Raw genomic sequence first — 27,699 nt, 5'->3', positions numbered from 1 at the left:
GGGTTCTGAGCTCCTGGCACTGCCAGCTCCGTGCCCTGTGGCACACGGTGGGTTCTGAGCTCCTGGCACTGCCAGCTCCGTGCCCTGTGGCACACGGTGGGTTCTGAGCCCCAGACACAGCTCCTGGCACTGCCAGCTCCCGGACAGCTCCATCGCTTCCCAGGGCTGCCAGACTGCTGCAGGCTCCCTGCCCTTCTCCAGCAGCCTCTTGTCCCGGGGTTTCAGCTCTCCTCTCCCAGCGAGGCTCTGCCCAGCAGCAGCAGGGCAGGGGAAAGTCTCTGCTCCCCTCTGCAGCCCCAAGGAAGCCTTTGGGCCCTGGGGTCCAGCTGCAGGAAAGGGGGCAGGAGACAAGGAGTGACCTCCTGGAGCCCACAGGGACAGTGACAGCGCTGCTCGGGCCCCGGGACACGGCGTGGTGGCATTTGCGGGGACAGCATCCCTAGGGACAGAGGCGAGGATGCCCCAGAGCCTGGGCAGAGCTCTGTGCAGCCGGGCCGGGGAGGCAGGAGGGATGCAGAGGAGAGGGATGCAGAGGGAGCAATGCAGACAGGAGAGGGATGCAGAGGGAGAGATGCAGAGGGGAGCCTTGCAGAGGGGAGCCTTGCAGAGGGGAGCGGTGCAGAGGGGAGCGATGCAGAGGGAGCGATGCAGAGGGGCTCTGCTGCCTGACCACAGCCAGGAGGAGAAGCAGGACAGCAGGGAGAGGAGGCACGGCAGCTCTGCTCAGCAAACAGCCCTTTGCCAGCCATCCTGAGCAGGAAAAGCCCCCTCTGTTTGCTGCCAGGGCTGCCACGACCCTCCAAAGTCCCTGTGCGACCCCCGGCCCCCACCCAGCCCCGGGGCTGCCTCATCCTAATCTGGGTCCGTGGGAAAAGAGAGCCGGGTGTCAACGAGAACCAAGGAGCGCAGCGCGGCGCTGCAGTGAGGCGGCGTGAGGCGGAGGGTCCCGCTGCCTCCGCACCTGCAGCTGTCAAACATCTATAGATAGCGCCCGGCTCCCGGGATAGATAGCGCCCGGCTCCCGAGACAGAGCGGGAGCAGCGCCAGCGCTGCCCCGGGTCCCATGAGGGGCGGCTGTGCTCCCCCGGCCAGCGCTGGGGGTCCCGTGAGGGGCGGCTGGGCTCCCCCGGCCTGCGCTGCCCCGGGTCCCGTGAGGGGCGGCTGGGCTCCCCCGGCCTGCGCTGCCCCGGGCCCCGTGAGGGGCGGCTGGGCTCCCCCGGCCTGCGCTGCCCCGGGCCCCGTGAGGGGCGGCTGTGCTCCCCCGGCCAGCGCTGGGGGTCCCGTGAGGGGCGGCTGTGCTCCCCCGGGGCCCGTGAGGGGCGGCTGTGCTCCCCCGGGGCCCGTGAGGGGTGGCTGTGCTTTCCCGGCCAGTGCTGCCCGTCACTGGCTGCTCACCCATGGACAGGGGACACACAGGGGGACCCCACTGCCCTGGGCTCTGTGCTGCTCCCCTCAGCCCCCATCCTGCTGCCTCTATTGCCCCGTTTGGCTTTGCTGCCGCCTGGGGCTGGCGGGTGCCCCGTGCCAGGCTGTACATGGGTTCAGGGGCTGCCAGGCCCTGGGCCAGGCGGATTTTGGCACGCTTGAACATCACATGGTCAGGCTGGAGGTAAAACAAAGACGGCATCAGGGAGGACTCCCTGAGTTTTATTATCTACAGAAGAATACTGTCACAGCTCCTGCTGCGTCTCCCCCCTTGGGGATCCTCACCCTGGGCCAGGATCAGAGCTGGAGCGTGAGCTGTGCCCACCCTTGAGTCCAGGGGGCAAGAGCTGGGGGGACAGGGGTCCCCTGCATACAGCTGGGGTGGCCCAGCAGTGCCCTGGCACGGGGCACACAGTGACGTGCCAGCAGTTCTCAGTCCTCACAGTGACAAAGATGTCCTGGGCACACCTGGAAAGGGGCTGCCATGCCACAGCACAGCTACTTCTGCCTCTCTGGGGGCTGGGGAAGTGCCTCCTCTGGCCTGCTGTGGGGCTCCTGGCTCTGTCCATGCCCCTGTGCCGCCTCTGCCATCCATTCTGACGGGATGGCCCTCTTGGCCAGCTCCACGTAGACGCCGTTGTCCCGGCAGTGAGATGGGTGCTGCAGGGAGCAAGGGACAAGGTGTGAGCCTCACCACGGGTACCAGGCTGAGTTTGGAGGGGGCAGGGGGCACGGGATGGGGCCTGGCACAGGGAGTGAGGCCCTGGTGAGGGGGGCAGTGGTGTGGGGGTCCCACCACGCCTGCTGCAGCTCCTCACCATGGTTATGTACGTGTCCTCAGCTCTCCGCTTCTTCTTTGCTTCCTGCTCAGCCTTGGGCACCTCAGCGCCAGGGATTGAGGAGTAAAGTGCTTCCTGCGAGGGGCAGACCAGGCTCTTTGGGACTGAGCAGCCCCCAAACACACCCAGGGGCTGCTTGAGCCCAGCCACAGGGCAAGCTGCAGGAGCCACGGCTGGAGCTGGCCCGCAAACGGCCCCCGGTGCCAGGGCAGGGTGGGATCCCCTCCCCAGCACCCAGCCCACACCCCCAGCCCGGTGGCCCCTCCACTCTCAGCTCTCACCTCTGCCTTGCCCTTGCTGCTGCTCCTCCCCATCCTCTCCAGGGCTGTGACGGTTGCGAACCTCGAGGGAAGGCAGCGGCAGTGTCACTGTCACCTCCGGCCAGAGCATCACCCGCTGCTCCTGTCCCTCCCTCCTTTTCCCGGGACACTGACATCCCTTAGCACACACCCGGGCCGGGATACCCGTGCTGCTGGCACAGCCCAGGAGGTTTGGGAGCCGAGGGGACACGGTGACACTAGATGGCAGCAGGAGGCTGGCACCCCCCACCTGGGCAGCACCGGGGCAAAGCCCGGCCAGGGAGGGAGGGCTGCGGGGAGCCGCTTCCTCCCCTCCTCAACCCAGAGCAGCGTTTTTACCTCTTCCTCACGCACAGCCCGGCCAGGAACGCCACCACCACGGCCACGCAGCCACAGCCCACCACTGCCGGCCAGAACCCGGAGTCTCTCGGGGCCGCGACATCCTCGGCACCTGCGGGGGGACAGCGAGCGGGGGATGGCACCGCGGGGACCCGCAGAGCCGGGGCAGGCGGGCGGGGAGCGTGGCGCACCTCTGGGTGCCGCGGGGCTGACGAGCAGCACCGTGCGGCTCCTGAAGACGCTGCTGGTCTCCAGCAGCCGCAGCTCGCACTCGTAGGTGCCGCTGTCGTTGAGGCGCAGGTCCTGCAGCAGGATGGAGCCGTCCCAGCGGGACGTGTTCCCCCGCCACTGCACCCGCTGCTTGAAGCGGCCCGCGGGGACGCCGTGGTTGCTGTAGTAAAAAAACACCATCTCCTCCTGCCAGGGCAGGTGCGGGATGGCAGGTACAGGATGGCAGGTTCAGGATGGCAGGTGCGGGATGGCAGGTTCAGGATGTCAGGTGCGGGATGGCAGGTGCGGGATGGCAGGTGCCCGTCCCTCCTCAAGAGCTCTCAGTTCACACTTTCTCCCTGTGCACTCCCAGAGCCCGGCACTCCCAGGGAAAGCCCCAGGATGCAGCACGCAGAGCAGAGCTCCCCCTGTGCTGTGAGAACTGCCCCCACACGGGCACCCTTCTTCCTCTTACAAAAACTTCCTCTCCTCATGGCCTGGTGACCACAATGGGCTTCCCCACAGCCTTCCCATGGCTGCTTCCCCACAGCCTGCCCACGGCTGCCTCACCCTCCCTCCCCTGCCACCAGCCCCTTGTCCCCTCTCCTGCCAGCCCTGGCCTGACCCACCTGCGTGCCAGCTCCTGCCTTGTGCAGCCAGTCCACCTTGTGCAGGGTCCATCCCTTGCTGTCGGGGTCCAGGAAGAGGCACTGCAGCAGCACGGAGTCTCCAGCCCTAGCTCGGAGCTGGGGCTCCGTGAACACCGCGGCAGCGCCGCTGCACCGCCCTGCCGGGGACAGGGCCAGCAGGATGAGCCCAGGGAGGACGGCCAGCTGCAGCCTGCCTGTCCCCATCGCTCTCTGCTCTCCGGGGAAGCCTGGGGCTCACGGCCCTGAGCGGGGCAGAGGCCCAGCCCGTGCCTGACCCCTGCTCGTGGCGTGCCTGGGATGTGGGGCAGCACATCCTGCCGCCGCCACACCAAGGGCTGCTGCCTGTGATGCAGCCGAGGGGGAGTTGGGAAGCACAACCCCTGCCCTCTCCACGCCTCGGAGCCAAAGCCTGCAGCTCCTGCAGGGCTGTGCCTGTGACTCACAGGCTGGGAGAACCTGTGCTGCTCTCATCTGTACCAGGCCAGGGGCGATTCGAGCGCTTCACACGAATTTCAGTTCCTCCCTCACTGCCCATTTGGCTTCCTTCCCCTTTGCTCACAGGCTCCAGACCTGGGCTTGTGCTTGTCTGGCCATGTAACCACAGCTTTCTAGAGTAGCTGGACAGTGGGAAAAAAGCAAACCAGGGGAACATCAAAGAGCACAGAGCTGGCAACCTGCACAAGGCAGCTGCGGCTGACTGGGCTGCAGACTGTGTGGCAAGAAGGGGATTAAAAGTCTTCTCTGTACCAAAAGATTTTCTGAAATGACTGGGGCAGCAAACGTCACTGGAGCTCATCAGCCCCACCTGCCCCAGCCTGCAGTGGCCCTGAAGGGGGGCTGAGGCTCTGGTGCTGTTTGCTGAGAGCTGGCTGAGCTGATTCAGCTCCGGGGAGCTGCTCAGACAGGTAGGCTCGTCCTCGTGGCTGAGCCACTGCGCCCAGCCTGTCCACAGCCACCGAGGGCTGGGCCCTGGCCAAGCACCAAGTGTTTGTCTGAAACCCTGTAAATAATGAATGCAAAGTGCTGCAGCTTCCCAAACAAGTTCTGTTGGTCTTGACCAGCTGAGGAGCTGGAAATGACAAATATTTGCCAGCGGAGAAGGCCAGGGGAGCTGCCTGCCTCGAGCAGAGCCAAAATCAATACCTTGGGAACCTCTCCCTGTGTTTAGACTTGGTGAAGCAGTTCTGCTTCTTTCAAAGCCTTGGAGCCTCAGTCCAGGGATGGCAGTGCAGTTTGCAGCACACTCAGGGCCAGAGAGGGACTGGCACCCAGGAGAGGAGCAGCTCCAGAGGGTGCTCACCACAGGAGAGACACTGATGGCTCTGAGAGCAAAGGCAGAGGGGAAAGCAAAGGGGAATAAAACTCAGAGCTTACCCAGCCATGTCAGCACCAGGGCCAGGCTCAGCAACACCTTCATCTCCCTCTGAAAAGAACAGCACAGGTGACACATGCTCCAGTGTCCCTGGGGCAGGACACCAAGGACTGGCAGCCAGCTCAAGGTCAGAGGAAGACTCTGGTGTGCAGCCTCCGAGGTTGGGAGGCTGGAAGTCAGCACAGCACAGAGGGCAGGGACAGGGCTCTGGTTTGTGAGCCTGGAAAGGAAGAGTGAACATGGGGGAGAGGGCTCAGCCCCCTCATCTTTTCCTCTAAGTAAGTCACGATGCTTTCCAGTGGTTTAGGGGTCAAGCCTCTGACATCTGAGCTGAGATGTTCACTGTTGTTGACTCTGTTCCTCAGAGAAGCGGGGTCCTAAAACAAGACCCCCTACTCCAGATCTAATCCTTGCTCCTGGGTGCTGCAGGCCATGAGAGGCTCTGCTGGAGCAGAGCCACACCTGATCCCTGGGTTCAGCTTGACCTGCTCCACATCTCTCAGGATAAAGCCGACATCTCCTCTCTGCACGTCGTGGATTTATCCTGCAGCCCGGGAAGGACTGGCTGGCACCACCAGGAGCGTGCCAGGCAGTGCCACAAGGCAGGCAGGGCTCAGCACCCTGCTGCCCTGTCCCTGCTCCACCACTCCCAGCTGTGCCCTGCTGTTAAGGGTGAGTGCTATGAGAGCAGCTCTCCTGCCCGAGAGCCCTCAGTGAAGCTGCAATTGAGGCTGCATTACAGCAGGTCTTTTCCAATAATGCAGAAATGAAATAATAGAAAGACAAGAGCTGAATCATCTCTGGCATTTTGGTGGCTTCTCTCGTTTTGCTCCACTGTGCAAGTGAGAGGCTCAGACAGGGATTCCAGACCCAGAATCAGCTGCTGGGGACCCTTGGATCAGTTCTAGGCTGAGAAAATCACTACAGCTTTGTTCCTTCATCACCCTGCCCTTTGCACAAACAAGAAACCCTGAGAAGTGGCAGCAAACCTTCTGGAATTCTCTGGCATCTGCCTCTCCAAGCACAGGACCCCTCTGGGCTGGGTTTTTGCGTGCTTTGCTGTGCTCTGTGCAGCTCTGCCGTGACACACTTCACTGCACAGCCGACCTACAAACACAGCTCCTGCTCAGCCCCAGGGCCCTCAGCACAGCTCAGGGCAGCAGGCACAGCACCCTGCTTTCCCAGAGCCACTGCCAAAACCTGCACAGCTGCACCTCCCAGGACCTGCAGCAGCCAAAACAGCAGCCAGCTCAACCCCAGTCCTGTCTGACTGCAGAGCTGAGATTTCTGTACCCAGAGCCTCCCAGAGCTCCTGGGGCTCTGGGCTGTATTTGCCACCAGGTCCTCGCTGGATTTATTGCCCTGGTTTTGAGGAGGATTTCTGGTCCTGGCTAGGAGCACATTTTTGCAGGGTCTCCCTCAGTGACACACAGCAGGGAGAGGGTGCTGGGAGGCACCAGCTGGAGCCAGCACCCACTCACCAGGCTGCTCTGTGCGTGCCAGTGCTGACACATCCAAATCACCTCTCCCAAACAGACTGGGGAAAGGGGCACAGCCACCACATGGCCTTCACATCCCCTGCTTTTGCACATGGCACCCGAGTCACCAACATTTCTGCTCCCCCGATTCTCTTCTCAGGAAAAACAAATTTAAAAAACCATCCAGAAATAAATATTACAGCAAAAATCACTCACCTAGAGTGGCCTGGAAAAGTCAGCTCACCTTGCGTTCTTCAGCAGCTGATTCAGTGTCTGAATTGGGAACATCTGAAACAGTTGCTAAATCATCAGGAGGTTGCATATGCAAGGTCTTTCTTGGCAGGTTGGGTCTGATGGTCACTTTCACACGCAAGAGGAAGCAGAACAAAAAATTAGGATGTGCAACAGAGAGGGGAAACCAGCTGCAGACGCATCGGCCCGAGAGGGGTGATGGGGCAGCTCCAGGAGGCACCTGACAGGGAGAGCTGGGGCTCAGGCCCAGGTGAGGACTGGCCTGACCAGTCACAATGACCACTCCTGGACACAGAGGTTCCTGCACACACCCCGTGCTCCCTCCTGCGTTGTTTTAGGACCAGAGCTGCTGAGAGATCTGTCAGTCTGCACCCTGGATCCTGTCCCAGTGGGGCAGCAGCAGCAGCTCTGGGTGACGTGGCTGTGCCTTCCTCCTGGGGCTGCCAGGGCCCTCAACCTGCCTGGCACAGACAGCACGGGCAGCTGCCTCCTTCTGAAACACACACCAGGCTCTGATCTGCCTCTGCTGCAACCCCGCTGGCCGCTTTGAAAGCCCATTGTCACCTTTCCTCTTTCCTTGAAACACCAGAGCAGCTCCTGTGCTCCATTCCAGCATCCCATTTTTACCCATGCCAGTGTCCCCTCTCTCCACTCCAGCATCCCCTCTCCCCACTCCAGTATCCCACTGCTCCCCATTCCAGCATCCCTCTCTCCATTCCATATCCCACTGCTCCCCATTCCAGTTTTCCCTCTCCCCATTCCAGTATCAGTGGCCTCCATGGCACGCTGCTGCAATAAAGCAGACAGGACTCAGTTTTTTCATGCAGAAAAGCCCCTTCTTTACTCACATAACTCATTTTTCACAGACCCTGTGTTCAGTTCCAATTGGGTAGCAGATTCCTTGCTCATTCCTTGGTTGGTAAATGGCATTTTAACTTTCCATCAAATCTCTCTATTTTTGGATTGTTTGCATATTTTGTTCACTGATTCTCACAGGACAAATTTCTTGTTATTACAAGTGCAGCCTGTTTTCCTCTCTGGAACAGGTTGTTTGGTTAACTTATGAGAAACTAGGAGCTAGCTGCACTTAGGAGTGTCAGGCCAGCTGGTGATTTAGCCTGATTTTAGGTAATTTAGGCCTGATTTTCTAAGGCCTTTCTTTTATAATATCTCTACTTGCATGCATCACCACACCAAGAAATCTCCATACGTGTGGCAGAGGAGAAGAAAGCCCAGCACCCCTCACAGCTCCAAGGTGGCAGCTCAGCTTTGCACCAGCAATATTTACCCAGGATCCACACACTCATGGCCAAGGAGGCAGAGCTGAAATGCAGCATTTTTCAGCAAAAAAAAGAGCTTTTGGTGCCCCAGGGGAAGTCGTGAGTGCTGAGAGGGGAACAGCAAAGCCACTTCCCCCGGGCTGTTGATCCCCCAGCAGCCTTTCCCAGGAAAGCTGGGCTGACAGAGATGTTGTGTCACCAGGGAGCACAAACACTTGAAATATTGTTTTTTAGCAGACAGGGGAAAATGCATTTATCTGGAGGCACAGATCTACAGCTGACCTACTTAGGGAGAGCTTCACCACACCTGAAAGCTGCAGAGATGCTCAAGGGGGGCCTGGTACTTCTCCTCTTTAGGGTTAAATCTGCTCCCTAAAAACCTTTAGGGTTTTTTTAATATATAATTTTTCCACGTCCGCATGGCAGTTTTATGGGTTCAGCTGTATTTAGCCAAATAAACAGACCCAGAGCCCAGAATGGAATAATGCAATTTATTGGTAATTGCACAGCAAAATCAGCAGTAAACCTGGAGCACATCTGTAAAAGGAGAATGTTTGACTGATACAGAAAGAAAGCAGCTTTTTAGGGATTGAGTGGGTGAATTCCACCGCTCTCTGCCATTCCTTGGTGGATAAGGCTGGTGAAAGAGGAAATGCCCTTCATCGAGGGGAAGTAACAGTGAACCATTTCCCTAAAGCAGGTCCTAGAAGAAGGGAGGAAGAAAACAACTACTGCAAAGAGAACATTCCTTAGGGCAGTGCTTGAGTCCGTGGCTGAGGTAGATGGGGTTGTGTGTCCCCAGAAACAGAGTCCCCATTTGCATTTCTGATTTCAAAAAAGAAAAATAAATTGTTTTCTGTGACTTGTGCTTCGCTTCTACAGGTAGAAGGAGCGGTACCCAGTGATGCAGCTGAATAAAAAAATACAAAAATACTTCAAAAGCAGTAGGTTCTCTTCACTCCAGCACAGAGGATGCCAGATATCACTTCATCAAACTGGTGTGAGTCAGCACGTTCCAAAAACCTGAGAATAAACCTTGGCAGTGCCCAGAGAGCTGGAGCAGCCTTTACTTCAAAAAGTTGGATTTCCAGAGCTCGGGAAAAGAGAGATGTCACCAAAAAAACCCCAAAAACCAATGAACCAAAGCAACTTGCAGGAAAACCAAGGCACATTGGCACTGTAGGCACTGAGGCTTCTCTGGGCCCCACAGATCCGAGGGCAAGAGATTTTCTTTTCCCCAATAAATGAGAAAGATTCTTAGAAAATCGTTATTTTGTGTTTAAACAGAAGTGAATGATCCCATCAGCATTATTCCTCCAATCCACCAAGAGCAGAGCACGTCCTTCAGTCTGCACTGGTTAGCCAGCAGCCTCTGGGAGGGTCTGACCATGATTTTCAGTGCTGTAATTTTGGTCTTTTTCCACAGCTTCAGTCAGTAGGGATCTTCCTCATCCGTGTCCTAAACGGGGAACATGGAGAGAAACTGAGATTATGTGTGAAGAAATGAACCAAGCCATGAGTTTAGCCAAAAGCCGAGCCTGCCTGGGCTTCTGGCACGAGCCTGAATGCTCCCCAAAAATCCTGCTGTGCTTGAACAAGCCAGAGGACTTGCAAAACCACTGCTAGAAATAGAAATATATAGGAATATAGAAATATAGACATAGAGGAATATAGAAATACAGACATATAGATATAGATATAAATATAATTATGAATATAGGTATAAATACAAACATAAACATAACTATAAATATGAATATATAAATATATAAATACAAATATATAAAAAAATAAAAGTAAAGCACTGAATCTGTTTGACTTCTCCCAGACATAACCACCATGCTATAACCCACAGGTGAAATGCATTTTAAGAGAAGCAGCAGCTAAAGATGAGCCAGAAAGCGCAGCACAGCCCTGAGCAGCCCCAGTTTTTGGTTTTCAGCCACTTTTAGAAGCCCCTGGCTGCTGTGCTCACAGCAGGCCGTTGATGGTGTCCCCACAATCTGAGATCTCACCAAAACACCTCAGCTCTGCAAGGCTGGCACTGACACCCAGACATTGCAGGCTAAAGAGATTTTCCATTGGCTTCACGATTTTAATTTTTTTTGTCACATATGGAGCACGAAAAAGCACAATAGAGAGACCTCAAAACTGCAGAATTGTTAAAGTGAGAGGGCAGCGTTCTCAGAGACGTGGGCAGGTAAATATTTCAGTACCAGGCAGCACAGGATCACACCTGACAGCACTGCCATGGGAGCAGCAGGGTTTCATCATTCCGGTCTGACTCCTCCCGGGGGTGAGAGGACAGTTTTCAACTTTTAAGATCTCCCAAGTCCTGACAGCATTTCCTCACCGAGCTGGGGCTCCATCCTTCCCCATCTCTCCTCCCGGCACCTCCCCGATTCCAGAACATCACCGGGAGCAGCCCTCCCACCTCCCGAGGCAGCTCTGGCATTTCCTGCTTCCCCCACCTCTCCAAAACCTCCTTCCCAGCTCTGTGCCTGCCGCGTCTCATGCAGAACTGTAAATATTTTATGTACAACTTACATAATTGCCTGTTTTTCACCCTGGATCTAATAGAAACCATCAGCACACGCCTGTCTGAAGGCTGGGCCATTTAGGACGTTTAAAATCACTGCCATTAGGAGAGCGAATCAAACAACACATATTTAAACTCTCCTAAACTCACGTCCTGAGCGTGTGCACGAGAGGCAAAGGTGCCCCAGAGGGAAATGCGCCCTGTAGGACACCGAAAGAATGAAAGCCCTCTCGAACTGGGCATTACTCTGGAATGTGGCTGCCCATTCCAGCAGGCAGGACTCACACAAAACAAGGGCAGCAGGTGGCAAAAGCACTCAGGGGCCGGAGCACAGGCACTGATTAACAGGAGCTGCTGCCGGGCTGGGGAGGGAAGCAGCAGAATTACAAGGCAGCCGCCACTTCAGAGAGCGCGACAAACAAAAAAGCAGGAACAAACAAACAAACAAACAAACCGCGAGGGTTTCGCAATGCTCCGCTGGATGAAAAGGAGGGAAAAGGAGGAAGATCAGCTCTGCAAACACACAGAGGGCTGAGGGTCACTGCCAGCCCCGAGCTGCTCGTGCAGAGCCCCTAAAGGAACCCCAGAGCAGCTGGCACTTCAACCCCGATTTGTCACCTCAAAGTGACAGCTTTGACTCAATCAAGTCCAGAAAAATCAGTTTGATGGATGTCAGGACAGCTTCCCCAGCAGCTCTCACTCCCTGCAGCTGGGAAGCTCCGAGGAGCCTTTGGCACAGCCCTGGGCACCCAGGGGTGTTGGGACACTCTACCTGCTGCCCTCAGCACCTCCTCTGAGCACCCAAGTTGGTAAAATCGCTGTGAAAACACCAACTTCCACTTACCACGCAGTTCAGGCACCACTCCTTGAGTTTGCCCCCGCAGCCAGCTGTGTCTGAGGGCTCAGGCCTGCAGGGAAAGCAGAAATCAGGTTGGACTTTCCCCCAGACACTCCAGTGCCTCCTCTGGACTGTGAATTCTGGTGGCACCACACGGAACTGAAGCTTTTCATGGTGAGGAAAAGCCTTTAAGTCAGCACAGCAAAGCCAAAAGTACTGAAAGCTGCCAGGTGCCTCATTTTGAAGGTGGCACTTCAGTGCCACAAAGATCCAAACAAAAGTTGATTTTAGGCTGGCAAATCTTACACCATCAATCAAATCATTAAAAGACTGCAGTAAAAAAAATCATTCTGCAAGGGGTTGAGCAGAAGGGAGTTCAGCACCTGGCATCCCTGCTCAGCCCACCACACATAGCATTATTAGATTTATTTTGCTGTTGTGGGGACTTCACCCCAAAATGCAGCACACACATGCAAAACACCCTGCTGACTCAGGCTCAAATAAACCTCATTACAGAAGTGAAATAAGTCTGACCCCAAACTGCCTCAGTTCCACGGCATTCCTCACACGAATGGCAGCAAAAAGGGGATGTGCAGCACTGGGTCTGTGCTCCAGCTCAGGGATTTCCCAAAGCTCTCTGCCTGCTGGGTGAGCAGCAGACACCAGTGACTGACTGCACTGGGCTTGTGCTGAAGGACAGTGGGGAAATCATCCCTCGTGCCTGAGCCAACACCCCAAAGTGGAAATACAGGCTCCAGCCAGGGCTTACTCATCAGACACTTCGATGGAGGATTTCTTGTAGCCATATTTTCCTTTCTCCTTCAGCACCCGGAATTTCCTCCTCATCCTCAGCAGCAGCAGAATGACCACGAGGGCAGAAGGGAGGAACACCAGGATGGACAGCAGCTCAGCTGAGCTCAGCTGGAAGACCAGGCCTGAAACACAGCGAGGCACGGCTTGCCTGAGCCTCTGGGACAAAAACTGGGCCTGGTGGCCCTGCCACGAGAGACAAGGGGCTGGCAGGCTGGAAACAGCCTGTCCCCACACCTGTGCTCCCCAAACTTGTGGGGCTCCTTCCACCAAACCCGTGGGGCTCCTGTCCCCAAGCCTGCAGTCCCCAAATCTGTGTGACGCCTGACCCCAAACCTGTGGGGCTCCTGACCCCAAACCTGAGGTCCCCAAATCTGTGGGGCTTCTGTCCCTAAAACTGGGGTCCCCAAATCTGAGGTCCCCAAACCTATGGGGCTCCTGCCACCAAACCTGAGGTCCCCAAATCTGTGGGGCTCCTGTCCCCAAACCTGCAGTCCCCAAACCTGCAGGGCTCCTGTCCCCAAACCTGCAGGGCTCCTGTCCCCAAACCTGCAGGGCTCCTGTCCCCAAAGCCAGCCCAGGCTCAGGTGCAGAGGGAGGGAGCTGCAGAGGGAGGCACGACACAGCCCCATCAGCACGGCTGAGCTGGGAATTTGGGGCAGGGCTGGCACGCAGGGCAGATGAGGAAATTGGTACTGACAATCAGCGCTGTGATGTGGAGATTATTTTTAGGGCAGCGTTTCCTCAATGTTTAACTTGTTCTGCTGCAATTTGCGGAGGCTGAAACTTTGGAACAAAGGGCCACTTTTGATTTCTGCTGTCACCACAGCTCCCCCCGTCCCTTGCTGCCCCAAATCAATTCAGCAGTTCACAAAGCACTGGGCTCAGAGAGCGGGGCTGAGGCAACCCCTGCTGAAACTCCAGCGTGGAAGTCCAGGGAGCATTTCCCACGTGATGCTCAGAATCCCAAGATGCCACAAAGCAGCTCTTGTCACAGGGCGAGGCCAAAGCGAGGGCAGGGAGCCTTACCCCGCTCTGTAACCACCAGCACGGTCTGGGGAATGTTGTGATAAACATCTGGAGGGTTCTTCACGCTGCAGATGAACGTCCCGTTGTCACTGAGCTCTGGGTTTAGGATGGCGATGGAGGCGTCACCGTTAGCGACATTCCCGACCCAGGATATCCTGTCCTTGAACCTGCCCCCTGTCGTGGGGTGGGGGACGGACTGATAATGAAAAATCTGCGAGGAGGGAAAGGCAGGAATTGTGGCAGTAGAACACGCAGAGCGAACTGCTTTTGCAGTGCAAAAGTAAAGGAATTTTGCATTGTAAAAAGAAAGGAATAATGTCACATTAACAAGTCAGGAAGAATATTTCCTATATAAGAGAAATAAAGCAACAAAGTGAATCTTTTCAGCCATCCTGTGCAGTACTTGTGACAATCCCCTAAATATATCTACTTTAGCATTATTATGCCATTTTGTATTTACCTGGAACATTTTTTTCCCCCAAAATAACACCAAAGAAATTTTACAGAGGAAAGAAGACAACAAGGAGCATCCTAAACCGCAAAGTGAGGCAGCAGCCCAGCAAAGCAAACAGAAAATTCCCATTTCCAGCATGCCAGAGGCCTGGCCCTGTTCCACCTACGGGCTCCATCTGGCCCCCAGCGAGGGGCCGGTAGGTCCAGTCCACCAGCAGGCTCTCCGTGATGGGCGAGCTGGACTTGAAGGAGCATTTCAGCAGCACTTGCTCTCCCACAAAAGCTCGGACTTTAGCACTGGCTTTAATTTCCAGGGAAAGAGCATTGCAGACACCTGATGGAACAGGCACAAAAGGCAGGGATTCATTTCTGGCTACCTGAGAGGTGCAAAAATTGTCCCAAAAATGTGCAGGTCAGGCAGAATTCAGGGACTAAAGCACATCAGTGGCTCCCTCCCCAGCACTGAACTTTGCAGGAGCCACCGGGGATGTTGAGATGTGGAGACAAGGAGCTGAGAAATGGAACCAGCCGGGTCTCTGACGGGTTACCAAGGACCAGCTTTAGGGACTTAAAGCAACGCTGCTCTGCGGTTCTGCCCACAGCGCCTGAATTTCACACGCGCAGGGTCAAAGCTCTCCCCACAGCAGTGAATGCTCTCAGTTCTTGTTTCCAGGGTGCGCAGCCACCTCTGCCCCGTTCAGCTGCGGCCGTCCCCGAGTCTCCCTCCGCCCCGGGACACCCGCCGCTCCGGGCAGCCCTTTGCCCGAGCCTCCCTCGGCTCCGGGACGGCTCTTCCCGAGCTTCCCCAATCCCTCAAAGTACCGGGACCCCCCTTCCCGAGCCCCTCCGATCCCCCAGAGTACCGGGACCCCCCTTCCCGAGCCTCCCCGATCCCCCAGAGTGCCGGGACCCCCCTTCCCGAGCTTCCCCAATCCCTCAAAGTACCGGGACCCCCCTTCCCGAGCCTCCCCGATCCCCCAGAGTGCCGGGACCCCCCTTCCCGAGCTTCCCCAATCCCTCAAAGTACCGGGACCCCCCTTCCCGAGCCTCCCCGATCCCCCAGAGTGCCGGGACCCCCCTTCCCGAGCTTCCCCAATCCCTCAAAGTACCGGGACCCCCCTTCCCGAGCCTCCCCGATCCCCCAGAGTACCGGGACCACCCTTCCCGAGCTTCCCCAATCCCACAGAGTACCGGGACCCCCCTTCCCGAGCTTCCCCGATCCCCCAGAGTACCGGGACCCCCCTTCCCGAGCTTCTCCGATCCTCCAGAGTACCGGGACCCCCCTTCCCAAGCTTCCCCGATCCCCCAGAGTACCGGGACCCCCCTTCCCGAGCTTCTCCGATCCTCCAGAGTACCGGGACCACCCTTCCCAAGCTTCCCCGATCCCCCAGAGTACCGGGACCCCCCTTCCCGAGCCTCCCCCTGCCCCCAGAGTACCGGGACCCCCCTTCCCGAGCCTCCCCCTGCCCCCAGAGTACCGGGACCCCCCTTCCCGAGCCTCCCCCTGCCCCCAGAGTACCGGGACCCCCCTTCCCGAGCCTCCCCCTGCCCCCAGAGTACCGGGACCCCCTTCCCGAGCCTCCCCCTGCCCCGGGACCACCCCCGGCCCTGGAGCCGCTGCCGGCCCGGTTCCAGCGCGGGACCCCCGGGCACCGCCGCCCCCGTCCCGTGCCGGCCCCGGAGCCCCCCGTTACCGAGCAGCAGCAGCAGAGCCTCCCGCGGCAGGACGAGGAGGGGGAGGCGGCCGCGGGCCCCCGCCGGCCCTGGGCGCCGCATCCCGGCCGGGCTCAGCCCCGGAACATGGCGCTCACCTGGCGCAGGTGAGGGCGGGGCAGCCCCGAAATGGCCGCGGCGCCTGGGAACGTCTGGTACAGCTGGGAGGGAACACCTGGAAACACCTGGGCACACCTGGGAGGGAACACCTGGAAAACCTGGGTGGGAACACCTGGGAGGGAGCACCTGGAAAACCTGGGTGGGAACACCTGGGAGGGAGCACCTGGGTACACCTGGGAGGGAACACCTGGGAGGGAACACCTGGGAGGGAACACCTGGGTACACCTGGGAGGGAACACCTGGGAGGGAACACCTGGGAGGGAACACCTGGAAAACTTGGAAACACCTGGGAACACCTGGGAGGGAACACCTGGAAACACCTGGAAACACCTGGGAACACCTGGGAGGGAACATCTGGAAATACCTGGAAACACCTGGGAACACCTGGGAGGGAACACCTGGGAGGGAACACCTGGAAAACCTGGGCATACCTGGGAACATCTGAGGACACCTGGGCACACCTGGCACACCAGGGCAGGAACACCTGGGCACACCAGGGCGGGAACACCTGGCTGGAAACACGTGGGCACACCTGGGAAGATCTGGGTGGGAAACCTGGGTACACTTGGGAACACCTGGGCACACCTGGGCACCCCTGGGAGGGAACACCTGGGCACACCTGGGCACCCCTGGGAGGGAACACCTGGGCACACCTGGGAAGACCTGGGTGGGCACACCTGGGCAGCCCTGCTGGGAGAGGCCAGCACGGCCACCGCGTTGTCCCCAAATCCCCGAGGCTCCTGTCACCACCAGCCCGCTCGCTGAGCTTTGGGGGTTTTTTTGGGTGCCCACAAAACGAGGAATGTGTCAGGATTACATTATTAAGTTCCTTGCTGTGAGATCTGTGTAGATTTTCAAGCACAATCAGGAAATAAAAAAGACCTAATCAGGGGAACATCCTGCATGCCTTAGCCAAGGAACACACAAGTTTTAGGGACGTAATGAATCAAGATGTTGATGTGTGTCTGTGTGTACATTGCTAATTGGGCTAAACACCCGATTTATATATCCTAGAGCTGAACTATCTTGGTTATAATACCAAAAATCACACCTAGAGGTGAAAAAGACCCCGGCCAGGTGAAGAGCCTGCCCCTGAGCAGGCACAGAAGTTGCCTGGGGTGACACAACTTGTCTGGGAATTAATAACCCATTGTAAGAGAGGGGCTGGACTTGGAGAGTTACTAACTGTGAATTCTGTGCACAAATAATGGTGGTGAAAGTCCAGTGGATGTGCTGGATTTGTGGGACACCACCAAGCACCCGGGCTTGGGCTCCTCTGCAGTCAGTATCAATGTCTCCCTGAAGTATTTTATTATTGGTTTGTTGCACACTGGGTAACAAACCTGATTTTGGGGACAAATCTGCTCATTTGAGGAGTCAGGGGTCCCCAGGGCACAGCCCACTCCACACCAGCACAGCTCGCAGCAAGGTGCCTTTATTTACAACACAGGCGAGTGCAAATGAAAACAGGCAGGCAGGGAAGAGCCAGGGAACGCTGGCACTTCAGGGGTTATAAAGCCATAAAGACACTCTACAAACAATCAGGCCAATGCTGTGATTTGGGGCTGGGTAAACACTGTAACAGGATCGGTTTGGGGCTGGTTAGACACCGTTAGAAATCCATGGGTTCCAGTTTTGGGGAACAGGGGGGAGCACTGGGATAGCGAGAGTGGGAATGGGAACGGGGGGAGATGCTGAACCCAGGCAGAAAACTCTCCTCAACCCCCAAATTCCCCCAAAGCTGCCAGAGAAGGATGTGCAAAGCACCCTGGCTGGTGAATGTCACCCCTGATGACAAACAGCAGACCTTGCCCAGCTCTAACTCTGTCCATCTAATGTAGAAAAGGGATTCCAAGGAGGTTTCTTGTGCCAGCTGAGACCTCACTGCTCAGTCCTCCTTCTCAGGATGCCAGGGAGGAGTCTCAGGGAGTAAAGCCAGGGCAGCACGAAGGCACGCTGTGGTTTCTAAGGTGCAGGAGTGCATCTGCTCAAACGCCTCCCAGCCCTCTGTTCAGTCAGCCTTGGCACTTTCATCTTCCAGAGGAGCCATGCTCCCGTCCCGCAGGTGAGAAGATGAAGGGAAGTTCTTTGTTCGTGGGGCAAGATCCTCCTGCTTTGCTTCACTGGAGGGAATTCACAGCTCATGTAAAGTCACCCTCTTTCCATGCAAGACTTTCAGGTTGAGCAGAGGTTCCGAACCGGCAGCGTGGGGCGTCTGTAATCCAGCTTTGTTCTAACACCCCAAATTACAAGCTTTCACCAGCTGCTTTGGAAGCACCTGAGAAGAAAGATTGTAAGAAAAACAAACACCCATTACTCAGGGTTATTGTCAAAAACCAAAATAATAGAGGCAACTGCTGACCTCAGAAAGTGTGGGTAAAATTTGTGCTGACACATTTAAGCAAAGACAATGAATATGGACACAGTGCCAGACTTCCTGTTGCAATTTTAAAACAATAAGGGTTAAAGTAATCAAAAAGCAGATTCTAAACTGACAAAAGGGAAGTAATTCATTCCTCTTCACCTACAAAGCAGGAATGCCATGGAAAGCAGCAACAATGGCTTTCCTACAAATGCTCCTCAACGGCAGGGTGGAGGAATCTCTTGTACATTAAAAGGCTGTGATTGTTCAGCTGTCTCTGAAGGATCCTCACAGCAAAGTGTGGCTGTGGCCTCAGTTCTGACTGTGAACAGCAGGGAAATACCCGAGGGAATGTCCTGGGGAGTCCACAGGAGCACTGAGACGTTAATCAGAGAAGGTTTGGATGGGTACCTGCATTGTGCACACCAGCAAAGACCTTTAATCTTCCAATGGAATGTGTTCCTTTTCTTCCCCCATCTTCAGGCTCTCTTTTTCTTTACTGTTATAAAAATGGCAGGGAAAAAAAAAGAGAAAAGAAGCCCAAATCAGTGTCAGGCAGAGCAGCAGGATGTCCTGAGTCACACACAGCACACCCAAGGTGAGATGGTGAGTGTGCCACACGAGAGGTGACCACAGCTCAGGGTGGTCATCTGCCCACCACCACCTCAGCAGCTGCGTCCTTCTGAGTGAGGAGCCACTGAGAAGGACAAGAGCCAGCTGAGGACTCCAGAGCTTCTCCATCCTGGGGCTCTGTTCTGCCTGCACGCGGCCAATTAGCGCTAATTGGCTCGGCCGTTTTGCATCCGCGCAGGGTCCAAGCCAAGGATTCAGGAGGGCCCTGGAGATCAACCCCGAGGTGTCCCGGGAGCCTCCCCTGCGCGGCCTCACCGCTCGGCGTCTGCCGCCTCCTGCCTCCTGTCCCGCGCCTTCCTGCGGCGCTGCCGGCAGATGATCACGGCCGTCACCACGATGATCATCAGCGCCGAGGCCGACCCGATGGCCACGGCCAGGAAATGGATTTCGGAGAAGCTCACTGTGGGGAGAGACACAGGAATGGAGCAGAGGGGCGCACAGGAGGAACGGGGCTGGGGTGCTGTATCTGTGAATGAAACCTGTCCTCGGGCTCCTCTTTTCCCCTCGTGCTTTCTGCTTGCCACCCCTCTTCTCCCATGATTTCCACATTGGAAATCCATGTGGGAAATCCCATGATTTTCCCAGGTGTGGAAGAAGCACACAGAATCACAGAATACTGAGCTTGGAAGAGACCTCTAAGATCCTCGAGTCCAACCTATGTCCCAACACCTCAACTCAGAATCCAGACTACAGCACCAAGTGCCGTGTCCAGCCTTTCTTTTAAACACATCAGAGATGGTGATTCCACCACCTCTCTGGGAAGAGCATTCCAGTGCTTTATTATACTTCCAGTGAAAAATTTTTTCCTAAAAGAATGCCACTCTGCTTAAACCCACACGACCTCTGGGGGTTTCTTGGCCTCTCACCTTTCTGCACAACCCGGAGCCGCACCTCCCCGATGGTGCCGTAGACGTCTGGCCAGTTTGTCACCTGGCAGGTGAAGGTCCCGTTGTCACTGGGCTTCAGGTTCCAGACGATGATGGAAACATCGTGGCGCTCAATGTTCCCATCCCAGGTGACTCGGTCCTTGAACCTTCCCGAGGGGGGCTCGTAGGGCTCCTTCAGGTAATAAAATACCTGCAAAAGTCACGGGAACATCCAATGGCCTGGGCTGGAAGGGACCTGGGAGATTCCTGAAGTCTGTCAGGTGCAGGATGTCACCTGAGACAGGGCTCAGCCGTGGTGTCAGCTTTGTAAAGCCACAAATATTTTCACCTGACCACCCAAAACCAGACACAAGAGTGTTTTTTAGGCAGAGTCTATAAACAGGACTCGATTAATCACCGCAAGTGCCGAAGGCCCGGGTGTACCTGTGGCTTTGGGTGTGCCTGTACCCACTCACTGCTCACCCAGCGCTGGGTTTTGGGGTGGGGGGAGCCCCTGGAAGGGAGCACGGGGATCTCACTCACCGGCTCGTGAGCGCTCAGGTCCTCGGGCTGGAAGTTCCAGCTGACGGAGAGCTGCTGGCTCACGGGGCTGCTGCTGGAGAAGGTGCATTTCAGCCGCTGGTTGGTGCCGTTCACGGCCACCACCTCCTTGGCAGTGTGAACTTCCACTGCTGCCGCCAGCCACACTGCAGGGCAAAAAATCAGTGGAAAAAAAAAAAATAAATCAGGGGGAAATCAGTGTCCGGAGTGAGCTCAGCCCTGCTCTTATCGGCTTTACCTCCCCGGGAGCCTTATCTGTGCTGGCAAGGGATCGCCCCTCAGGCATTCCAGGGTGGGTGGTCCTGCAGATTTATTCAGAAAAACCCTTTCAAACCGGACTGGACCCACCCAATAATTGCCATTTCCCATGCTGGAATTTCCCTTTCTACACTTTCTACTCAGCCTCGTGCATGCCTCGTGCTGGCACATCCAGAGCCAGTTTTAGAGGATTTACAGCCCAGCTGGGCAACTGCAGGTAAATTCAGTCGGGTCTAGAGGAAATCCTCAAGGTAAATGTGGGTTTGTTTTCCCAAGAAACATCCCCACAACCACCATGGCTGCTGCTTTAAAAATAAGTGAGCATCACTCACTCGATGCTGTCCTGGAAAAGGGACAAGCAGCAGGAAGGAGAGCAAGGAAAAGAGAGGAGGAAAATGAAAAATAAGAAAAATTAATGGTTTGCTGGTGAATGAAAGAGAAAGTATCAATATCCTGTCGCATTAGGAAGATAGCTCACCCCAGTGTGATTCAAGCCAAAAAAAAGCTTATATAGCGTTGTAAAACACAGCTTCAGAACAAAGACGTATTTGGAAATAATTTATGACTAAACACTTCCTTCCAAATAATTCCTTATCTCAAAGGGAAAAAGACGTGGAATGCCAAAGCATTGAGAGTATTCACACGTGAGAAACCTCGCTGGCAGAGATCACGTTGTTCATACATTGACTCGGTGCCAAATCCTTTCATTTTAAACTCCTCGAAAAGAACTAAGAGAGAAATAAGAGTAAAATGCTTTTTTTCCAAGGCAGATTACATCCGTGCGCTGATGCATTTTGGAAAGGAAGATGTGTTTTTATTAAAATCCAGGTGTTTTTATATAAACCACTGAAAATTCAGGTGAGTTTCGTGTCAGTCTGGAGCCTTTGCTGTGTAAAGATCTGAAGCCGGAGCTCCTGGACAATCCCCGACTGTTTAGGAACAAAGGTAGCAAAAAAAAAAAAAAAAAAGAAAAAGAAGAAAGGCTGGGAGTAAAGTTCAGACTCCTGGCAGGAGGGAAAAAGGCGTTGAAAGCGGAGCTGAGGAGGAAATCAGGGAGGAGATCGGTGCTCTTCCCCCGGAATACGCCCAAACCTGTTGGGGAAGAAACTCAACCGCTTCGTGCCGCTTCCAGCGAGCCCCGAGCAGGAAGAATCGTAGAGGGAACGGGGGGAAAGCCTCATCCTTGGGGATAATTCAGGGATCGGAAGAGGGGAGTGAGGGCGGGACAGGTTTCCTTACCTCGGAGCTGCGCCCCAAGGACGAGCGCAGCGCCCAGCCAGGCGCGGCCGCGCATCGGGGCGACAAACCCGGGCTGCAAAAGCAAATCCGCTTCGGGTTCTCCGTGACCGGCTCAAAGATGAGTTTCTCGAAGTCTTCCCAGCACAGCGGGGCGGGTTCCTTGCCCCCAGCCCGGCCTGCCAGGGAAGGTGGGCGCTGCCCTGCCCGTGCCCAGGTGTGCCCGGCCCCGCTCAGCCCTGCCGTAAATCAGCGATTCCCAAGGTAAGGTGAATTTCTTCTCCCTCCCATATTCCCCTGCTCTTTTGTGTTGCAATCATTCCTCCTCCCAGCCGCCACCCGAAACCACTCCCCTCTTGTGGGAGGTAAAAGAACACTTGCCCGGAGGTGTTCATAGGTGGCTCGAAGGAATGAGGGCCATTTGTTCGGCAAAAAAAAACCTGCAAACGATCCTAAAAAGAGCCGCCCCAAACTGCCAGTCCGTGGCCGCACTGCGGGCCCTCGCCCAGAGGATGGAAATGTCCCACCAAGCACAGACACCCTAAAGTGATTTGAACGTTCCTTGGTTGTAGCCAACTTCCCAAGCTTGGGAAATTCTGAGAAAAATCGGGTGGAAAATGGGCCCAGCCCGGCCATATTCCAACAAGTGAGAAATTCCGTGGGACACAAAATATTCCGCAGTCGGCACGTGGCTGCTGTGGGAGCGTGAAACCGCCCAGAGCCTGTGTGCTGGCAAAGTGAGGATGTTTGCACTCGAGGGCCATAAATCACCGAGTGGCAGTGCTTGTGTCTGGTTCACCCTCCGTCCCGAGAAGTCATCCCAGGTCACCGCTTCCACTCGTGCCTGGTGCCCATTTCCCTTGCAGGGTGCCCCAACCTCTGCGTGTTTGAGGGGTTCCCTTCAGAGATTCTCGGTGGAAAACCAGCACTGAGGCCGTCAGCTCGCTGGATTGTCCCCCGAGCAGAGCAGGGAATCCCGTGTGTGCTAACGCCTCCGGGACACCAAGCGTCTCCATTTTCCTGGAATGATTTGGTCCCGTGTTAGCCCTTCATCACTTCATCTCCCCAGATTTCCACTCAGTTACAATTCCAGCATATCGCCTCCTTTTGTTCCCTGCCACCGTGAATATTTATCACTCTGGGGCTTTGTTCAGGCTGCGTTTAAAGTTTAGCAGCCAATTTGCTGCCACTTCCTAACCCTGGTTCTGCACAGGGCTGGCAACAGCCCCTTTGCCTGCAGACTTCTGCTGATCTTCAGCCTTTTACGAAACACCAACTTTTAAGAGAAGAGCCCGTCCCTGGCACGCTCACCAGTAACCTGCATTCTCTGATGTTCTACTTGGGAACATAAATAAGGAAAAGAAAGCCCTGACGGCCAAGGAGAGCCCCCCCAATAAAGGAAATGGGGCACAGCAGCCTCCCCCCGTGTCCCTTTAGAGCCTTTACAGGAACTCTGCATTCATCCCAAACCAGCGGGCATCCCAGCTGCCCCCTGATGTCCCACCAAGGCAGGATCACCAAAGGGTGGTGGCTGCCAGCATCCATGCCCGCGGGCAGAGCCCGGAGCTGCCCTGGCCCGTGGCCCGGGGTCCGTGCGTGCCCCAAGCCCCGGCTGGCACGGACCCGGACCGGCTGCGGAGCTGGCCGGGCCTGGAGCCCCCTCTAGTGGGGCCAGCCGCTTCCATCGGGAGCGCCCGAGCCGGAGAGCCTCCCAAAAATGCTGCTGGGATAGGGCCTGGAGAGAGGGGCGGGTGGGCAGGGGATGGGCAGGGGGCGATGGCCTCGGCTCTGGGCCCGGGCACGGCTCGGGGTGCTCAGCTTTGGGTGCAGCTCCTGGCTCCTTCCTTCCAACCCGCCAGTGCCTGCAGGGAGATGGAGAGGGGCTCGTGGTCAGCAGCTGTAGGGACAGTGGGAGCGGGTTCACACTGCCACGGGGCAGGGATGGATGGGATACTGGGAATTGGGAATTGTTCCCTGGGAGTGGGGGTGCCTGGCACAGGGTGCCCAGAGCAGCTGGGGCTGCCCCTGCATCCCTGGCAGTGCCCAAGGCCAGGCTGGACAGCTTGGAGCAGCCTGGGACAGTGAAAGGTGTCTCTGTTTGTGACAGGGATGGGATGGGCTTTATAGATGGGCTTTGTGGTCTCTTCCCACCCAAACCGTGCTGGGATTCCACGTGAAGTCCTTTGCTGCAGTTGGAGCCTCTCAAGCTCTCACTTTGAGAAGCTGTTGGGAAGGTCCTGATGGCAAACCTGATTCCAGCTCGTTTCTCTCTCCTCCCAGGAGCTGTCCCGAGCCCTGCAGAGCTGCTGCAGAGCAGAGCAGCCACCCCTGGCTGGCAGTGACGTCCCACAAAGACATTTTGAGCCTCTGCACTTCCTGACCTGGGCTGATTTCACGTGTCTGGGTCTGCCTTGGCTGATCTGGAAACAGTGAGTCCCCCAGCCCTGCTCGGGTCGGTGGAAATTCTGGGAAAAACAATCTTCTTTCTAGAAAAGCCTCCGTGTCCTTTCCTGCCACAGCCACGCCAGTCTGATGTGGTGGAGAGGAGCAGCAGGAGGAGGAACGCGAGGATGAGGCTGGAGCAGTGCCTGCCCCTCCTGGGGCTCCTGCTGTGTGCAGGTGAGTCCCCAAACCTCAGCAGCAGGGTCCGAGCTCCGTGCAGTGTGAGCTGCAAGCTTCCACATTCCTTAATTTGTTTTATCCTTTATCCCTGCCCTTTCCCCCAAGTTTGGTGGTCCTGGGTAGGTGGTTCGGGCTTGGTGGGATGTCAGGGGTGTGGTGGCAGTTTGGGGTGCCCCTGGTTTGGGATGAAGTGCAGAGTACCTGTAAAAGTTCTAAAGAACCCAGTAATGAGGAGAGATTAATGGGCAAGGTAATGCATTTAGAGTTGTTACAAGACTCCAACTACTCTGCCAAAGTCCTGCAAATACCAATCTTTGTGAAGATAAAAGACGTGGTTTATCAGTGGCCTGTTCTTTTTCCAGATTTAAATGTACCTATGTAAAATAAAAACCATCAGGTCACCTTCTCTCCAGCCAAGTCCGCTGTGGAATTCAAATCTGCAGTTGCTTATATTTGTTACTTTTTGCAAAAGGACAAATGTCTTTAAAGGAAATCACAAATATGATTCACACCTCTTAAAAACTCTTTAATACTCCAGCTCCAGAGCCTCTCATGGAGCAAAGTTGTTTCCTACAAGGCAGAAAACCCACACAGATAAACTGGTTTACAGCGAGTTCTCTTGCAGAGGACAGGGGTTCTTACCAGGATTTCCCAGCACTGTTTGCTCCATGATAACAAAGCAGAGTTTCGGGGTTTGCATCTTGCAATAACAACCCTTGCTCTGAGCTGGGTTGGAAAATGATTCAAGTTTCCATTCTGCGTTAGGCTGTGTTGAAAATGGCTTCCAAGTTCACAACAACATCCTGTCTCACCACCAGAACATTTCTGATGCCTTCAGCACGAACGTGAGATTATAAACATCTCTCTCGAGCAGCTGAGCTCAGAAAGGGTGTCCTGGGAGTAGGAAAGGTGTGTGATATCTGAACCTCAATTAATTAACTTGTCTTATTCTTTTTTTAATTTTTTTTTGCAGTTGGCACCACATCTCAGGAGGGTAAGTGTATTTTACTGCCATCCTTGACTATTTATCATGCTAAAACCCCCAAATATGCCTCAAAAGTGAGGACTAAGAGTCAAATAGAAAGAATTTAATTTTGTAAATATTGCAGGATAGGAAAAATTCACTGTTCATTGATTGGCAGTGGTCTTACTGATTGGAGAAATTGGTCCCTAATTATTACCAGTGTTGGGCATTTCCAACACTGTGAGGCAATGGTGAGATGATTTTTTAACACTCCTTTTTTTCTGTTTTGCAGGTGAAGAACTGGAGGGTAAGTGCATTTTACCATCATTCTTTAGCGTTTAGCGGGATATCAAGACTGTACTGGCTAAAAACTCAGGTAGAAATATTTGACTTTTGCCCTTGGTTTCCTGTCTCATTGGCGTGTCTTCCCAAGGGGAATTCCTGGTGGAGATTTCTGGCACCACGGTGACCATCACGTGTCCCCTGGAGGACGAGGACATCCGGTGGGACCTGTTTGGGAAAACCCAGGACACCAGGGAGAGGAAGTTCATTATAAAGGACCATGACAGCACTCCTGCCAACCTCAGCTGCTCCTCGGGCACCAAGGAGCATCAGCTGTACCTGAACGCCAAAGGTGAGCGCAGCCCCCTCACCTCACATCGCAGTGCTTTTGGGGCTGACCCTGGGTTTTCAGTGCTGGGTGAACGTGGTGCTGCTGAGGCCAGCCCCAGAGCCCGTTTCTGGCAGAAGGACTCTCCCTTTCCCCCTCAGTTTGCCCTTTTCCCCTTCCCAGCTGCCCGTAGCCCCGTGCCAGCCCTCGGGTGTGCCAGGCCTGGGCTCTGAGCATCCCCTGCCCTCATCCCTGCAGTGTGTGCCACCTGTGAGGAGCTGGACGCCCTGACCGTGGCAGGGATCATCACTGCAGACCTCCTCATCACCCTGGGCGTGCTGATCCTGGTCTATTACTTCAGCAAAAGCAGGAAGGGACGAGCCAGCGCTGCTGGGGACAGTCGGCCACGAGGTGAGAGCCATTGCAGGCATCCCTGCAAAGGGATCCGTGCCACCCTCTGAGCACCCAGGAAACCCTCTCATTGCATCCTCCGCTCCCCACGAGCTTCCAGGCAATGCTGCTGCTCCCCTGGGGTGTTCTCCAGGCTGGCTCTGTGCAGGGATGGGCTGGCTGCTGCAATGGAACCCATTTCGAGGCCGCTGTGCTGAAGCCAGCCCTGCAGCTCCTGGCAGCAGCTGGCCCTTCAGGAGCTCGGGATAAATCCATGGGAGTTGTTCCATGGTGTGCCTGGCCCTGGGATCAGCCTGGAGGCCTCTCGTGGCAGGAACCCCAGGGATTCACCCTCTGTGTGCCTCTGTTCCAGGTCAGAGGATGCAGCGGCCTCCCCCTGTTCCCAACCCGGACTACGAGGTGAGGACAGTCCCTTTCCATCCCTGGGGAGGGACAGCCAGGGCTGGGGCTGTTTCAGGTCAATTATCCTTGAAGAAGCATCCAGCCAAGCTCCCAGATTTCCTGGCAGGAAAAGGGAAAAGGGTGGTGCGGGCACAGCCCCTTTCCCTGGCGCTGCCATGGGATTTATGTGGGGGCAGAGCTGCAGCTCCCGGGGCACTGCCCCTGCTCTGCCCAGCTTTTCTCCACGCCCTGTGGGCTCAGGTGAGGATTCCTGACGGGGATCTCTGCTCATGTCTCCCCACAGCCCATCCGCAAGGGCCAGCGGGAGGTGTACGCAGGCCTGGCACCCAGGGGCATCTGAACCTCCGTGATGGCAGCCTGGCACCAGCAGCTCTGCCCAGCCCGTCCCCAGCTCCCTGCAGCTCTGCTGGGCCTCTGGCATTCTGGGCTCAGCCCGGTGGCCACAGGACAGGGATGTGCTGTCCCACCCCGGCGTGTGCTTGCGTGTGCCAGCCCGGAGCAGAAATGAGCACATTGGCAAGAGATTTCCTTCCCATTAAAGGACTGCAGCCTCACTGGGCGTTCCTGGTCTCCTTCTCCCCTCACACTTCTCTCTGCCCCTGCTGCTTTTCCCCCAGGTTTAATTTCTGCCCTCAGTGCCCCCACTCGCTTTTGGTGTTTCTTGGGCCGAGAATGGATCCTCCTCAGGGGGATTTCCTCCTGCTGCTTTTCCCCTGGGTTTAATTTCTGCCCTGAGTGTTTCCACTTGCTTCTGGTGCTCCCTGGGCCGAGAGTGGATCCTTCTTATGGGGATTTGCTCCTGCTGCTTTTCCCTCAGGTTTAATTTCTGCCCTGAGTGTTTCCACTTGCTTCTGGTGTTCCTTGGGCTGAGAGTGGATCCTCCTGAGGGGATTTGCTCCTGCTGCTTTTCCCTCAGGTTTTTCTAGCCTGTGTGCCCCGACTTGCTTTTGGTGCTCCCTGGGCTGGGAGCGGATCCTCCTCAGGGGATTTGCCCCTGACCTGGTCCTGCTCTCCCCTCACAGCCTGGCCTCCTCCTCCTCACTGTTTGCAGCCCTGCAGGCAGTGAAACCCCACAAGTGGGGTGCAGCACGGGTGAAGAGGGGCCCGTGGGTTGTTTTGTGCCCGTTT

At 56.0% G+C, this 27,699-nt stretch overlaps 4 protein-coding genes across 6 annotated transcripts; 1 reads left to right on the top strand and 3 right to left on the bottom strand.

Moving 5' to 3' along the window:
* Window positions 1-1,610: 1,610 nt before the first annotated feature.
* On the bottom strand, window positions 1,611-8,185 carry LOC135285446 (junctional adhesion molecule-like). 3 transcript variants are annotated; one of them, XM_064397725.1, is made up of 9 exons: window positions 7,713-8,185; window positions 6,829-6,972; window positions 5,137-5,185; window positions 3,742-3,899; window positions 3,094-3,319; window positions 2,903-3,014; window positions 2,546-2,606; window positions 2,244-2,339; window positions 1,611-2,085 (listed from the first exon to the last, which is right to left on the bottom strand). In XM_064397725.1, the coding sequence occupies exons 3-9, from the start codon at window positions 5,177-5,179 to the stop codon at window positions 1,924-1,926; spliced, it is 858 nt and encodes a 285-aa protein (XP_064253795.1). In that variant the 5' UTR covers window positions 5,180-5,185; window positions 6,829-6,972; window positions 7,713-8,185; the 3' UTR covers window positions 1,611-1,923. The 3 variants fall into 3 exon arrangements, with proteins under 3 accessions (XP_064253795.1, XP_064253794.1, XP_064253796.1); XM_064397724.1 differs by having other exon boundaries at window positions 6,857-6,972; XM_064397726.1 differs by lacking the exon at window positions 7,713-8,185 and adding an exon at window positions 7,085-7,108.
* Window positions 8,186-8,621: 436 nt separating this feature from the next.
* MPZL3 (myelin protein zero like 3) lies at window positions 8,622-15,589 on the bottom strand. Its single transcript, XM_064397728.1, has 6 exons — window positions 15,508-15,589; window positions 13,981-14,147; window positions 13,361-13,571; window positions 12,291-12,456; window positions 11,528-11,591; window positions 8,622-9,603 (listed from the first exon to the last, which is right to left on the bottom strand). The coding sequence occupies exons 1-6, from the start codon at window positions 15,587-15,589 to the stop codon at window positions 9,577-9,579; spliced, it is 717 nt and encodes a 238-aa protein (XP_064253798.1). The 3' UTR covers window positions 8,622-9,576.
* A 1,476-nt stretch (window positions 15,590-17,065) lies between these two features.
* On the bottom strand, window positions 17,066-22,281 carry MPZL2 (myelin protein zero like 2). Its single transcript, XM_064397867.1, has 6 exons — window positions 21,566-22,281; window positions 20,051-20,214; window positions 19,508-19,718; window positions 18,897-19,041; window positions 18,420-18,507; window positions 17,066-17,924 (listed from the first exon to the last, which is right to left on the bottom strand). The coding sequence occupies exons 1-5, from the start codon at window positions 21,618-21,620 to the stop codon at window positions 18,447-18,449; spliced, it is 636 nt and encodes a 211-aa protein (XP_064253937.1). The 5' UTR covers window positions 21,621-22,281; the 3' UTR covers window positions 17,066-17,924; window positions 18,420-18,446.
* Window positions 22,282-23,663: 1,382 nt separating this feature from the next.
* On the top strand, window positions 23,664-27,532 carry LOC135285398 (T-cell surface glycoprotein CD3 epsilon chain). Its single transcript, XM_064397647.1, has 8 exons — window positions 23,664-24,181; window positions 25,158-25,178; window positions 25,441-25,455; window positions 25,582-25,782; window positions 26,017-26,169; window positions 26,522-26,568; window positions 26,855-27,388; window positions 27,488-27,532. Exons 1-7 carry the CDS (start codon window positions 24,133-24,135, stop codon window positions 26,909-26,911), a joined length of 543 nt encoding a protein of 180 aa, XP_064253717.1. The 5' UTR covers window positions 23,664-24,132; the 3' UTR covers window positions 26,912-27,388; window positions 27,488-27,532.
* Window positions 27,533-27,699: the final 167 nt, after the last annotated feature.

This window comes from Passer domesticus, chromosome 23 (genome assembly GCF_036417665.1).
Source record: "Passer domesticus isolate bPasDom1 chromosome 23, bPasDom1.hap1, whole genome shotgun sequence".
Taxonomy (NCBI): Eukaryota; Metazoa; Chordata; class Aves; order Passeriformes; family Passeridae; genus Passer; species Passer domesticus.
The sequence above is the reverse complement of the archived record's forward strand: the minus strand, read 5'-3'. Positions and strand labels throughout refer to the sequence as shown.

Coding starts and splice junctions, on each gene's coding strand:
- LOC135285446 (XM_064397724.1), bottom strand. CDS start 7,794: ATGCCATTTACCAACCAAGGAATGAGCAAGGAATCTGCTACCCAATTG. Junction 5,186..6,856: donor CAGCTGCTGAAGAACGCAAG/GTGAGCTGACTT, acceptor TGTTCTTTTCAG/AGGGAGATGAAGGTGTTGCT. Junction 2,086..2,243: donor AGGACACGTACATAACCATG/GTGAGGAGCTGC, acceptor TGCTCCCTGCAG/CACCCATCTCACTGCCGGGA.
- MPZL3 (XM_064397728.1), bottom strand. CDS start 15,589: ATGCGGCGCCCAGGGCCGGCGGGGGCCCGCGGCCGCCTCCCCCTCCTC. Junction 13,572..13,980: donor CTGGGGGCCAGATGGAGCCC/GTAGGTGGAACA, acceptor CCCTCCTCGCAG/ATTTTTCATTATCAGTCCGT. Junction 11,592..12,290: donor TCCATCGAAGTGTCTGATGA/GTAAGCCCTGGC, acceptor CTTTCCCTGCAG/GCCTGAGCCCTCAGACACAG.
- MPZL2 (XM_064397867.1), bottom strand. CDS start 21,620: ATGCGCGGCCGCGCCTGGCTGGGCGCTGCGCTCGTCCTTGGGGCGCAG. Junction 19,042..19,507: donor GCTCCGGGTTGTGCAGAAAG/GTGAGAGGCCAA, acceptor CTCTCCCCACAG/TGAGCTTCTCCGAAATCCAT. Junction 18,508..18,896: donor GAGGCGGCAGACGCCGAGCG/GTGAGGCCGCGC, acceptor TTTTTATAACAG/TAAAGAAAAAGAGAGCCTGA.
- LOC135285398 (XM_064397647.1), top strand. CDS start 24,133: ATGAGGCTGGAGCAGTGCCTGCCCCTCCTGGGGCTCCTGCTGTGTGCA. Junction 24,182..25,157: donor GGGGCTCCTGCTGTGTGCAG/GTGAGTCCCCAA, acceptor TTTTTTTTGCAG/TTGGCACCACATCTCAGGAG. Junction 25,783..26,016: donor GCTGTACCTGAACGCCAAAG/GTGAGCGCAGCC, acceptor TCATCCCTGCAG/TGTGTGCCACCTGTGAGGAG.